At 36.4% G+C, this 15341-nt stretch overlaps 1 protein-coding gene across 1 annotated transcript in view; it reads right to left on the reverse strand.

The window, feature by feature from the left end:
* Positions 1–436: 436 nt before the first annotated feature.
* LOC121412158 overlaps positions 437–15341 on the reverse strand; it is a 30613-nt gene continuing 15708 nt past the window's right edge. The window contains exons 3-7 of the mRNA XM_041605063.1: positions 12968–13149; positions 3515–3748; positions 2995–3271; positions 1037–1145; positions 437–638 (exon numbers count right to left, since the gene is read on the reverse strand). Coding sequence (XP_041460997.1) covers positions 478–638; positions 1037–1145; positions 2995–3271; positions 3515–3748; positions 12968–13149 — 963 coding nt within the window. The 3' untranslated portion in view covers positions 437–477. The remainder of the gene's footprint in view (positions 639–1036; positions 1146–2994; positions 3272–3514; positions 3749–12967; positions 13150–15341) is intronic.

A 15341-nucleotide genomic window follows, 5' to 3' on the forward strand; every position in this document is an offset into this window, starting at 1 on the left:
AACAAAATAGTTATATGAACGAGCCAGTTACATCCAAATGAGAGAGTCGATGATGTCACTCACTATTTCTTTTGTTTTTTATTGTTTAAATTATACAATATTTCAATTTTTACGAATTTGACGATTAGGACCTCCTTGCCTGAAGCACAAAATGTTAAAATAATGGAATTCCATGTGTTCAGTGAGGAATGAAACTTAATTTCCGATGACAATGATGACGAGAAAATAAAAATATTTCATATTTCATATAATAAATTACAAAAGAAATAGTGAGTGATGTCATCAACTCTCTCATTTGGATGTAACTGGCTCGTTCATATAACTACTTTGTTGAAAATAAGTGAAACTTTAAAATGCCATAACTTTCTTATTCTACATCCGGTTTTGATGAAATTTTCAGTGTTGTGCTTGTTGAATTTTTCTCTTTTTATTCAAATCGTTTTTGTTGGGGTGGACTTGTCCTTTAATATTACATTTTCAATGAGTTGGGGATCTAATGTCAACACCAAAGGGAGAAGGCATCTTCCTCAGCCATGGACTGTTTCTCCTGTATCCATATTCACCATGGTAACCAAAGATGGGTTTGGCATCTTGGAGGAATTGGGCGTGACCATTTACTTGGTCTTTACAGTGTCCAGCTGTTGGATGAAAACAGAGAAATAAACTTGAACTATTTAAAAAATGTATCATCTGGTAATGAGCTTAACAAACAGGAAGTAGCACGACTCCTGCAGTGCAAAACAACAATAAACATTCTCCTATTATTAAGTAACATTTATCTACTGTTTTGAATGGTTAGTCTTTGAAGTAGACATACCGGTACTTGTAGTAGTGTTAAAATGAGGCATACATTTTGAGATGGTGGAGATTTGGATAAAGTGTATTCAGGAAAAGATTTTAAGCAAAAGGAATAATTTGTATATCAAATATAGTGAGTCACATCATCGACTCCTTCACAAATCGCTTTTATCAGTTTTATGGATATTATTAATATCCAATCTATGAGCTTGACCTTGTAAACTAGAGTGTAAATTACCTTTGGCAGCTCCAGGTGCTTGGTTACGTGCGTGGAGGTACTTATACCCTGCTCCTGACTCAATGAATCGGTCGATGACTGGTCCATCAATTGATGTGCCTCCTTTGTCCTATAGAAAATGAACAGATATTGAGAAGAAAAATATAATTCTAAGATCACGATATGGAAGAATAATATACACTTGTATTGAGCAAAATCTCCAGTCACTTTACTATGTTGGCTGCTCTTACCTTGTAGATACATGTTGTCAACTGGAAAAAAAATCCACAGAATAAAACTGATTCCATTCTGCTATTTGTGCAGATTTTCATATCACTGAACTTCCTGTGAAGTTTTATACACATATAAATGACTACATGTATGTATGGACTGCCAGTCAGCAGTCACTATCTGTTCTCTGGGAAATTTGCGAGGGTAAAAAGACCAAACTATCATATAAAGGATGTGCCTTTTACCCCAACAGTCAACACTATGTGTTTAGAGTCCGATTTGCCCAAGGTGTGGGAGGTGGGGCTGTAATAAGCCCAATGATGTAGGTACAGGTAAAACCGACGTCCATGACATTAAAATATCGCTGTACTTGTTTAGGGGCTCAATTCAGGGAATACTTGCCAAGGATATTGTTTTGTTTCCAATACTTGTTAAGGGTAAGGTTGCACACGCCAATACTTGTTAACAGGTGCATTTGCAGAATGTGTGTTTAGAGTGCTTTTCCAGGCCCTAGGTCACGCATGGTATCCACCCATCAATGGAAGTGGCCCCCCCCCCTCCACTGGGAGTAGCATGTGTGCAGTGCTTAGTGACTGAAAGAAAATGCACTAGTAAATGACTATTGGGTGTGTATCCCTTTCATTGGGAAAGTGACACTGTCTGTGAGCAACAAATTATATAAGTGATTGCCAGACAAGGCACTGCTGAAAAATGTTCAAGGTGTTTGGTAAGAGATAGATCTTTAAAATGTTCATTGTGGAAAATGTATTTCGCACTTAGATGTGCATGTACTGTAGATCAAACTGTGGGATGTTTAATTTACTAGTATTAACTAGCTTTCATCACAAACTAGTAAAGACAGAAACAACTAACAATTCACTGAACTTTGTTTAAAAATCAAATTAATTTGACATATTTTTTTATGGTTCAATGGGCACTAGACTGGAAAATCTACTCTTTTGTCAGTTTTTGAAACATTTGACTTTTTTCAGTCTTCCTCCTACACAGAAGTTGCCGCAATGCAAGACAGGGTCTCTAGCGGAGCATATCCTGACCAAAATAAACTGAATTTTGGGTCTACATAGACAAAAAATGATCACAATGAGGCATGATTCATATTCGATCCGGAATCCCACAAACTTATAGGTCACACTTCTGCCAATATATCATTCCAAACTCTATTCACTTATCATCAACTTGTTAGGACATAATTTCTCATTTATAGTCCCAACTTCTCGACCACATAGCGTCTGTACTATACTACATCTAATAATACTAAAACAATATATTGTAAGGATAACAGGGGCTGCAGAAGGCTTCAGCCCCCCACTTTTTTTCCAAAACTGTGTACAACAATGTAAAAATAACCATACGATTGTGATTTTTTGCATGGTCAGCCCCCCCCCCTTGAAAACCGTTGTGCAGCCCCTGGATAATGAAATACATATTTCTTGTTTTTTAAATACATGTACAAATAATACAAGTTAAATCATTATGAGAATCACCATTCAACATGAACGCCATGACTTGAAAGTTCTGGTGAGGAATCATTATTTTGTTTGTCTATTTTACATGTATTGTTCACCAATTTTCTATGTTCTCACATGTGTCCCATTTATGCATGTAAAGCAAATTTTCATGAACTTGGACTACAATAAATATGAACTTATAATATATTATGACATAAAAGTAAAGGGGGTTTAGACCCACTTTTACCAAACAATTTTTTACTTCTTTTTCATTATTACCTGTCCCGTCTTCCTCAGTGTCGTGCTAACTTGCGCTCTTGTGAAATATAGATTAACATGTTTGTCCTTTTGTGAATTATACCCCGGGATAGCTGGTCCAAGTTTCGGCTGTGCCATAGAATAATCTTTGGCTATCGTGTCAATTGCGATGCAGTCTAATAAGAAATTCTTCTCCAACTCTTCCAATTGTTCAACAGAAGGTGTCGGTGGGCCACGGGGTTGCTTTTTTGTCTTCTTTGCTGCAGAGTCGGGCATTTTTGTATATTGCTCCTTGTTTTATGCTGAAATGGTGATAAATGCTATGCGACAGCACTCAGTATCGAGTTCAGGGTTATGTGAATGGTCCGACCCTACTACTGTTTACAGCATGCGTGTTATAAACATTATTCTGCTACCAAGCCGCTTTTGATGCACCTGTACGTTATACTGCGACCGCGCGTTGCCTAGCAACGCGTAATTGATTGGGCTCGTCGACTTATCGTGGTTCGTTTTTCCGCGTGTAACGCCCTCTGTAAATTACATCGGGTAAACCTCAACAACTTGAATGTGACGAGAGGCTTTCGGAGCAAGAGTGGAGTTTGGGGGGCCGCCAAGGGCGAAGGCTGGGGTGCACTGGGTGTAGGTGCACTTTCCCGGTGAGGCAGAGGAGTTCCGACACTGGCAAGCAAAACGAAATTTGTATCCCTTCAGGGGCTTAACAGGGGTCTGTAGCCAGCATTGGCGGCGAAAGACCAAAAAATTAGGGGGTGTCCACCTGAAATTTTGGGAAAGACACAGTTAAAAAATTGGCCAAGCGCCCCCAAAAAAGGTTATCAACCTAAATTTTAGGAGTTGCTAACCAAAAATTTTTGACAAGCAAAAAAAAAAAAAAAAGGTCATCAACCTAAATTTTAGGGGGGGACAACACACGTTTCAAGGGGGTGGGGGTCCACGTGAATTTAGGGGAGGGACGCAGGGAAAAAAAACAAAAGGGTTATCAAAAAATTTTTAGGGGGGACCGTAATTTAGGGGGGGACACGTCCCCCCCCCCCCCGCTTCCGCCGCCTATGGTAGCCAGGGGAAGGGCAGGAGCCAAAATTTTCCCTGTCATATCATGGTATGAACAAGATGTTTTTATGATTGTGCCCCAAGCATTCGGGCGAAGCTCAATGCGTGATTAGTTAAAAAAAAAGAGGATGGGGGAACATGACGTCCAGCAAAAAGTTGCTTTATATCAGTCTCGAGCGAGCGAGAAAAATATCACCTTTTCATGAAAATCTAACTTTGAGATTGATTTTGACATGGCTTTCAGAAAATAACCTTCCCTTCATCTTTTTTTGTTCTCGGTTGTAGAAATCGTGGGGGCCAGTGCTATGCAGATCGGGGCAATGGCGGCACCAGGATTTTTCAACCTAGGGGGAGGCAAAAGAACATTTTTTGGGGGGAGGGGCAACACACAAATATTTTGTCTATTTCTCAAAATCGAGCGAGAAGCGCGAGCTATTTTTTTTTATGTAGACCCTACTGACTTGAAAAGGGACCTATTAAGGATTAGCTGTTTGCATTGGGTCATGAAGATGATACCTCACCAAATAAACAATGCGAGCGCTAAGCGCGAGCTGAAAATTTTTGATATCCTGAGATGATAACTGGACGTTCTAAGTACTTTCTGAAGCCATGAACTGGATGGCTATCCAATAAACAATTGATGCAAGCGCGTAGCGTGAGCTAAAAATTGTTCATTTAAGAAAATTATGAATACGCTAAAACGAATAATGAAAACTCTTATCGCGAGAAGCATATTGACTTAAACATTAGATGTTTAAGCCCCATGTAGACAGATAAATTTCTTATCTCAGTCAACAGTTTTTGAGAGCGCGTAGCGCGAGCGACATTTTGAATTCTATATAAATACCTGAAAGATTTCTATTAGTGACAAAATTGTTGAGAGCAGTGAAGGGATTAGAAAATTTTCAAAATTTAAAGAACGAAAAAGCTGTTTTTAAGCACATTGCATCTTTAGTAGGATGCTTATAACAACATTAACTATCTTTCTTTTCCCCAAAATTTCGGGGGGAGGGGGGGCAACCCCGGGGGCAACTCCCTCCTCGTGCCTCCGGCCCCCTTGGTGCCGCCACTGGTCTGGGGCGGAGCACCAGGAACCTGTTGATATTTTTAAATATTGCAGATGGCAGCTTTTTTATCAAATCGCGGATACATACACAACACATATTAACTTCAACGCAATTGCGGATAATAAACGAAATATTTTGAGGCAGCACAACATAGCAAATGTGGAGAAATTTGTAACAGTCGCCAGCGAGCAAAGCGAGTCAGAAAATGTTTGCCTTTTAAAAATATTTTTGAATTAAATTCTAATTATGCGATAGCGGCTTTGGAAATTTAGCCTAAACAAACATTAAGAGACTAGCCAGCGTAAAACTTTATTTAAGTTAGAACATGCCCCTGGATAACGTACTAAGGATTTTTTTGTCCTGATTGCGACCATTATTTCATAAAATTTAGCAAGCTTAGAATAGACGTCATCCTTCTTTCTTCCGGTCTTTATATACCTTGTACCTTGTAGTTCCATTCCCCGAAGTCCTCCACCAGGAAGGGTAACTCAGGGCTGACGAGAGTGGGAGTATTATTACTCTGTTTTGCTTTGTTGCAGGTTTTGCATGTTTAGTTTTGCTTTAAGTATGTCAGTGCTTTTGGAGGATACCATATCCGCTGTGAGATTATTCCAGTGGGAGATTGCTTCAGGGAAGAAGGAATGGGTAGTCGTGATGAACTTTGAAGTGACGTCATACAGTTCATCATGGGATCTTCTTAATCTCGTTATTTTTCTAGTGGCATATTTATTTAAGTCAAGTTGAGTTTCTCCATGGATAATCTTATATAAGTTGATGATTCGGTGATTTCGCCTCCTTTCCTCAAGAGACATCCAGCCAAGTGTTGTCATTATGTTTGTAACACTGGATCCCTGTGTGTAGTTCCCTGTGACCAACCGGGCGGCTCTTCTCTGAACCATTTCCAATAATTTGGTGTTCTTGACTGTGCCTGGGTGCCATGCTATCGAAGCATATTCTAGGTGGGGTCTAACAAGTGTGTGGTATAGACGTTCCTTCACTGTTTTAGAGCAGTGATAGAAGTTCCTTCTGTTGAAGTTTAAAGCCTTTGTACCTTTGGCAATTGCCTGTTGTGACTGCTTATCCCATTTTAGGTTGTTTTCTATATGTATTCCTAGGTATTGATGGCTATTTACTTCCTGGAGTTGTTGACCGAGGAGTGAGTAATTGGTATGTCCGGGTACTCGCTTTCTGGATATCCATTAGTGCCATTGAAACATATATTTTTATTTTATATCCCTCTCTTGCTAATGATGCTAATGTATTAGTATTTCAGGATATTTTGTACTTCCTCACATGTTCTTGTTTCCTTCCATTTTCCGTATTTATGTTCTTTTTTCTCTTTCTTTTCATTTTCCCTTTCCATTTTCCCGTTTCTTTTTCCTTCCTTCTCTCTTTTTTTTATTAATCTTTCCCTCTTTCTCCCTTTTTTATTCTTGCAGGGAGGGGGCAGCTTGCTTAATGGAAGGATAGAGAAAGAAAACACTTCCTGAATGGAACAGAATAGGCATGGCATTATCTTTTTAAACTTTACCCCTCCCCGCAACCAAGCGCATGGGAGTGTGCCCGTTTACTTTACAACCCGCCTTTTGAATTTCATTTTTGTTAGTATTCTTTATCCTGATTAATTATGTAAATTAATTATATCAAACCCACACAAATATAAATAATGATCATGGACATTTTAAGGAATGTATAAAAGGGAAACGACGTTGAAAACCGACAATCCCTAAAAATGGCTCATTTTCAGCTCAATTATTTCTAAATATTTCAGCTCGCGCTTCACATTCGAGTTCTTAATCTAATACCTATTTATACATGTGGTACTAAGTCTTGTAGAAGTTATATAGACTTGAAATTACAGTCATAATATTTAAAGGGGAATGAAACCTATGGAACAAATAGGCTTGTGTAGAAACAGAAAAATCAAAGAATAAGAATAAAGAAAGTTTGAGAAAAATCGGACAAATAATGAGAAAGTTATGAGCATTTGAATATTGCAATCACTAATGCTATGGAGATCCTCCCATTGGCAATGCGACAAGGATGTGTGATGTCACTGATGAACAACTTTCCCTTTGGTGGACTATAAAATACCCTCAAAATGTCTCTTTTTGCTTTTTCTTATGGTGATACAAACTCTTTATCCATTATGTATTCTTAAAAAATATGTATTACATGCCCTCATGTAGAAAGAACACATGATCTATGGATAGATGTGATAAAAGAGGCAATTCAAGTGAAATATACACTGAAGTAATGGGGAGAGTTGTTCATCAGTGACATCACACATCTTGGTCGCATTGCCAATTTGCTATCTCCATAGCAATAGTGATCGCAATATTCAAATGCTCATAACTTTCTCATTATTTGTCCGATTTTTCTCAAACTTTTGTTGATCTGTTTCTTTGATTTTTCTGTTTTCACACAAGCTATCCTGTTCCAATGGTTTCATTCTCCTTTAACTACGCCCCCCCCCCCGCTTGCATACAAAATCTATGCAAATAATGCGTAGATATTTAAAACACATGAAAAAATAGAAAAACGAAGTTTCCGTGCAAATAAAGTTTGGTAAACATAATTTTAATCTCTGCGGACATGTTTGATGGGAAGATAAGATATGATCTGAAAAGATAGAGAATAATTAAACAAACAAAATACCGAAAATTTTATACTCGGACAAGGAATAACAAAAGTTATGTCATTTAAAAGATGTATTGCAATATTTCGGTGAAACCATTCTATGCATCCCAACCATAGCGTAATTTCCTTCAGCAAGAAATTGATCCACAATGTGCTGCACTCAACCAGGTGAGGTAAATGGGTACCTGGCAGGAATTTATTCCTTGAAACGCAGCGCGCGTAACAGCTGCACTGCTAAAGCCAGGGTAATTATGCTGCATATACTGTAGAGCGCTTAGGGACTTCTCACAAAGTATCAAGCGCTATAAGTATAATTATGCATGTCAGCATGAATATTCACTGAGCAAACTGAAGATTGTAATATTTCATTACATGAAATTATGTTCATTCAAATGTTTCCTCCAAGAACTAAAAAGAGGATTGACAACTGACTTATTCATTGAATATTCCTTGCTGCAAATTATTTTATCATAAAGGAGACATTATCATTCACACATGTATGAAAAAGTGAATTATTATATAAAATGAGGGGGAAAAAGGAAAGTGGGGATGTGATCTCACGAGCCTACCTCATGAATATTCATGACTGTGTGCATATAGCTGTTTTTCACAAAATTTTGGTAAATTCAAAATTCAATAACTTCGTTATTATCAGATTTTGATGAAATTTGCAGCATTTTGCTTAGTAAATTTTACTTTATTTATCTTCATACAATATTGATAGCCAAAAGTACCCCTTTCAGCACAGTTTGGTCCCGAGTTTGGTTTACTTGGTATGTCACAATTTATTGATGTCCTTATAATGACGGCAGCCTACTTGCTGAAATTCAGTGGAGGAAAGATTTTATACAAACGATATTTATCCCCCATCCCTCTCTGTACTACTAATGATATCTCAGCTGCTATTGGATGGAAATACACCGATTTTTTTTGTTTGTTTTCTAGCAGTTTTTAAATTGTGTTTTAAATCTAACTATATCGGAGGTAACTAGGACTTGCCATAAAGATGGCTCCAGGTGGAGCAAAAAGATGGAACTTAATTTGGTTAACTCAAAAAAAGAGAGTTCTGCTGAGATTGCAAAAGGCCGTAATAGTAGACTTGTAAACTGCAAAAAAGGGGTGAACTCTGCATTTTTTAGTACAAATGTCACACTTGGCGCAAATGTTCCTTGAGTCAAAAGAAAAAGATTCATCCAAAGAGACACGCTGTATCTATGCAAATAAGCAAGTAATTTGCATATTATGTCGATAGAGTAAAAACAAGTAATTTAGAATATATATTTCACCACAACTGCCCTAAAATTGGAAATAAAGACTTAGGGTAAGACAGGGAAGAAAATTGTCATAAAATAATTGGGATATCTTGTTTATTATTACCTAATTTACATAAATTATGCAAATTATAATTTAAAACAGAGTATTTTTTCAAGAATCCTGAACTGTTTTATAAATAACAGCAATTAATACAAAATGTCAACATTATGAAAGAGAATATAATTAGCGAAAAACATCGATATGATTCATGACAGTATTAGTGCCTTAATTTGCTTAGAAAGAGGGCAAATATGTCAAAATGTATGACGTGATATTGCGCTAAAACGAGACCAAAACAACCTCTATGTCACAGTCACACTCACGAATCGGACAATAAAGCGATCAGTGGTATGTCATTCGAGATAACACAATCTCAACACAATATAGCTTCCATCGGCCTCTCGTATCGCTGTTGTTGGTGTGTCTGCCACACCGTATAGTAATCTATGCTATATACGGGCAAAATGCATTTCGGTATCGGTTAAACACTATTAATTTTGTTTTGTTTCTAATTTGTTTCGCTTGGAAAATTTACAGGAGACATTTCTTTGCAGCTCTGGCACATGAATCATGACGAATGTCAATCTATATTTTAACTTTGTTAAAATATATGTCTTTTGGAGACCCCGAAGTGGCAAAACTGCATTCCCCCGCGGCATTCCCGCTACTTTACAAAACCAGTTTTACTTGTATTATCGACTTGGAAAAGACAGATGTATGAGACATCAGTCAACATGTTTCCTGCTGAAGATAGTTTTTTTCTGTTTATTTAAGCCTACGTCCACGGGAGCCCTCCGAATTTGCTCCATCCCCTTTCTGTATTTCGACACTAAATAAAAAATATCGTGTTTAAAAGCTACCAAATTGCAAATTGCGTTTTTGATATAATAAAGCAACTTTTATATCTATATTTCATATTTATCAATATTAGTATTTTTATTAATGTTATTATTATTATTATTATTATTGTTCTGCAGTTTGTAATAATGCTCTAGCACAGTAAAGGCTATAACCCAACAGGAGCATGCCTAGATACCCTTTTCCCTTTTGGTTTTATGTATTCAAAAATAGTTTATTGTCTTTGAACTCTTAAAAGATTACTTTTGTTTGTATTGATATCTTGGAATACATTGAGGAGAAAATACTCTACAATTGACATGTAGAAGAGCTGTAGTACATTGAAAAAAGGCCACACATAAGCTCTTAAATACCCCTTTATTGCTTCCACTCTATGTTAAATTTAAATATTTTCAGAGCCCATTCGGAAGAAAGATACATTTCTACTACAAACAGTAAAGCCTCTTTACTTTCTCCTCTTGAAAAAAAAAACATAGAAGGCATTGTTTTATATCGCATAGAATAAGTTCGCGTACATGACAGTGGCCTGTCGAAGTTGTCCAACCCTTAATTTTGTTTTGACAATATATATTTAAAATATCGTCTAAATGAAGCCCTCATCTGGAAAAGGGCTCTTATTAAAGGCAGCATCTGCATTATATAGAGGAGGCCCTGGTACTTGGAAGCGGGGGCTGAAGCACCCGCAAGATTTTCCGTAAGAGGGGGGGGGGTGTGCTGCGTGTATTATTCTCGATAGATAGCACCCCCTGGAATTCCGGCAGATGTGACAAAAAAGAAGAAGAAACGTTACCCAAATAACTTCATTTTGTCGTGCAATCCTTTTTGTTTATTTGCCTGTAAAATTTATTGATGTAAATTTGAAAAGCAAAAAAGGTTCAATGTAAAATTTTGGTCCCAAGAAGCTTCAGCCCCCTCTTCCCAGTGCCAAGGCCTCCTCTATAATGTAGATGCTGCCTTTAATAAGTGCCCTTTCCAGATGAGGGCTTCATTTAGACGATATTCTAAATATATAGGCCCTATTGTCAAAACAAAATAAACGGTTTTGGCAACTTCGACAGGCCACCGTCACGTACACGAACTTATTTTATGAGATATAAAACAATGCCTTCTATGTTTGTTTGTTTTTTCAAGAGGAGAACGCAAAGAGGCTTCAATGTGTGTAGTAGAAATGTATCTTTCTTCTGATTGGGCTCTCAAAATATTTAAATTCAACAGAGTGGAATCAATGAAGGGCCGTGTGGATGTTCTTCAATTTACCACAGCTCCTCTACAAGTCAGTTGAAGAGTATTTTCTCCTCAATCTATTCCAAGGTATCAATACAAACAAAAGTAATCTTTTAAGAGTTCTAAAGACAATTTTTTAATACATAAAACCAAAAAGAGAAAGGGTATCCTAGGCATGCTCCTGTTGGGTTATAGCCCTTACTGTGCTAGAGCACTATTACAAACGGCAGAACAATAATAATAATAATAATATGAATAATAATTATAATAATATCAATACTGATGAATGTAAATATAAAAATATAGACATAAAAATTGCTTTATTATACCAAAAAACCGCAATTTGCCTTGCCGATGGCTTTAAAACACGATATTTTTGTATTTAAAGTCGAAATACGGAGAGGGGATGGGGTAAATTCGGAGGGCTCCCGTGGGCTTAAATAAACAAAAATAAAAAACTTTTTTTCAGGAATCATGTTGTCTGATGTCTCATACATCTGTGTTTTTCAAGTTGATAATACAAATCAAACTGGTTTTGTAAAGTAGCGGGAATGCCGGGGAGATGCAGTTTTGCCACAAAGTTAAGATATGGATTGAGGTGGGGTACATTCGTCATGATTCATGCGCCAGAGCTTCATTAAAGCAGGAACCTGCAAAGCAATGTCCTTTGTAAATTTTCCAAGAGAGACAAATTAGAAACAAATATAACAAAATTAATAGTGTTTTACCGATACCGAAATGCATTTTGCCCGTATGTATCATAGATTACGGTGTGCAGACACCAACAACAGCGATACGAGAAGCCGATGGAAGCTATTGTGTTGAGATTGTGTTATCTCGAATGACATACCACTGATCGCTTTATTGTCCGATTCGTGAGTGTGACTGTGACATAGAGGTTGTTTTGGTGTCGTTTTAGCGCAGTATCACGTCATACATTTTGACATATTTGCCCTCTTTCTAAGCAAATTAAGACACTAATACTGTCATGAAGCATATCGATGTTTTCGCTAATATATTCTCTTTCATGTAGAATGTTGACATTGTGTATCAGTTGCTGTTTTTTTAAACAGTTCAGGATTCTTGAATAAATACTCTGTTTTAAATTATAATTTGCATAATTTATGTAAATTAGGTAATAATAAACAAAGATATCCCAATTATTTTATGGCAATTTTCTTCCCTGTCTTACCCTAAGTCTTTATTTCCAATTTTAGGGCAGTTCTGGTGAAATGTATATTCTGAATTACTTGTTTTTTACTATATCGACATAATGTGCAAATTTATGCAAATTACTTGCTTATTTGCATAGATACAGCGTGTCTCTTTGGATGATTTTTTTTCTTTTGACTCAAGGAACATTTGTGCAAAGTGGGACATTTTGTACTAAAAAATGCAGCGTTCAACCTCTTAACAAGTCTACTATAATGTAGAGTGGGTCAACTGATGGTGGGCTAAATAAGAAATGCAACCTGTCCCCCACCTCCTTCGAGAACAAGAGGGGGGGGGGGGGTCGGAAAACAAAAATGACTTTTGCATATAAACAACATAACCCAGCTTTGATGAGGGATAAGACTGGAAAGAGGGTGAAAAGTTGCAAAGTGACTATAGTTTTTAGGTATATCTTGTTTGTCTTGTATGAAAATTTATAAGAACTCAATAAAACACCACCTTTATAATCCAAGATTATGGGGAGAGACATCAATTCTGATATAAGGGTTTTCATAATTTGACAATTTTTTTTTTCATAGTCCACATTTTGAGGTCTTGATAAATTATTTTTAAAAAAACAGAGCCTGTCGAAAAATGAATATTGGCATTACCAAGTAACTGATCGTTTCCTCCCGGGTGTGTACGTTCTTGTTGACTCTATTTTGCTTGATCCGGGGGTCTTCATCATGGCGAAGTCGAGCACTGCTTTCACCCTTGGTCTTCTGAAGTATCCAGTAGTATGTTTGTCATTCAATGCATCGTAACAGTTGATCAATGGCTTCCTATTTGTAGACTTCGATATAATAATAGTTTAAAAAAATCATAAATTAACATAGAAGCTAGAATGAGGAACATGTGTAGCCCAATTATTTATATTTTTTTCAATTTCCTTTTCCCCCATCGTACGGTGTTTTATTCAATAAACCTTCAGTTTACATGTACATTTTCTTTCACAATCTATATGGCTCTAGTTTACGTTTGTTTTTACAGTCAATGTACAAAAATAATCAGCTAGTGAGTGTTTAATATACAATCTTGTCATAAAATACATCATTTACAGTACCAAAAACAAAAACATAATTATAATTTATGTAGAGATCCAGAGATAAAGTTGCAAAATTGTATCTAGCAAGCCGATTAAAAGATTTTTCGACATTAGCCAAAAAAAATAATGAAATTTGACCCAACATTTTTCAAAAGATACTTGCTTCATATTTTTACATGAAATAGCGTTTTCGTACAAAAAATAATTCTGTAACTCTTTGAGGATTTTCTGTGACACAAGACTAATTCCAGCTAATTTGATTTTATACATCATCCATTTTATCTAAATAACAAGTGTATTTAAAGCTCTGTTATACTTATTGGAGTAATAAAAAAACATTTCCCATGGTTAATTTCTAATACTAATTTGCATCTTTCAAACAGTTTTCAAAGTATTCCCATACTTCCCAAGTTGCATTCAAAGAACAAACGTTCAATAGTTTTGACATGAGAGGTACAGAAGTACAAGTACTACTTAATTTAGCTTTGATTTTGCACAAATACAAATTCGTTGGACTAATACAGTTAATTAAGCAGTATTGAAACCACCTGAATGAAACATGTCATTACTTGAAACGGCATAAAACAACGCCATTTCTCTAGTGAGACTTGTTTTCCGATTCTCTCTTCCCATTTTTCTTTTATTTGAAAGTTATTTGATACATTTTCTTTCACCAATGGAACATATATATTTCTACATCCTTTATTTTGCTTCATCAAAATACTAATGACATTTGGTCTGAGTGGAGTGGTTAACTTCACAAAATCAATATCAGTTTGTGAAAAACTCCCAACTTTTCACTGATCTCTTGTTTTATAATGAAATATGTAAGGTAATCAATGGAAACATTGTACACTTCAATAATTCTTTGTCTACTTAAAACCTGACTATCTGTCCCTATTAAGTCGTTGACAAATCTTAAACCCTTTTGACTCCAGTGTCTAAAGTTAACAAGATTTCTGTCAGTAACTATATGCCTTCATTGTGACAAAGGAGTTCAGAAAGGAATTCTCTTTTACTGGAACATCTATTTGCTTTTCGAAAAATACACCATGAGGAAATTACATCTTTCCAAAAAAGATTTGTTATTATGTCAACAAACTTTTCTAAATAGCCATGACTATAATGTAAAAAAGGGAGTCTGAGAAGTGGATGGCGTGCAAAAAAGAATTTAAGCATATATTATCCATGAATCGATTATACATTCTTCGTATCCAGGTTAATATCAACGAAGAAGAGAAACATTCAATATTTGCCATTTTCACACCACCTTCCATATAGGAATTACAAATCTGAATTCTTTTGATACGATCAGGTTTTTTATTCCACAAAAAAAACTGAACAAAACTCTTTCCAGCTCTTTTATAAACACAGGTGATGGATTTGGTAAAGACAAAATTAAATAATTAAATTGCGAAAGAAAATGGGTTTAAACAGGAGTTACTTTACCCAGTGGGGTTGTGTTCCTATTCGTACAAACTTAAATTAGGCACTTCACCTTCTTTAGGGCATGTATGTTATCTAAATTTAAAGGAAACATGTGAAGCAGCCATCATCAACCCACGAGAATTTCATGTTTGTTTTAATTCTGTATGGGATATATTTTTTCGATCCAATCCAAACAAGTTTAGTTTTACCTTCATTAATTTTCAGTCCTGAAAGTGAAAGGGCACTGTTGAGGTTGTATCATCTGCAGTGGCGTACCTAGGATTTTTTTCCACAGGGGGGGGGGGCAAAACCGGCCGAAAAAATTGACAAGCAAAAAAAAATGGTCTCCAAGTTCGTCAGGGGGTGGGGGCAAAATAGGTTTTCAAGCTCGTCAGGGGGGGATACGTCATTTGCATGGGTTGTGACTCGTCAGGGGGGGGGGGCAGCTGCTGCCTCCCCCCGTGGGTACGCTAGTGATCATCTGCATACTCAGTAATTTTCCTAATGTTTCC

Source organism: Lytechinus variegatus, chromosome 3 (assembly GCF_018143015.1).
Source record: "Lytechinus variegatus isolate NC3 chromosome 3, Lvar_3.0, whole genome shotgun sequence".
In the NCBI taxonomy this organism is placed as follows: domain Eukaryota; kingdom Metazoa; phylum Echinodermata; class Echinoidea; order Temnopleuroida; family Toxopneustidae; genus Lytechinus; species Lytechinus variegatus.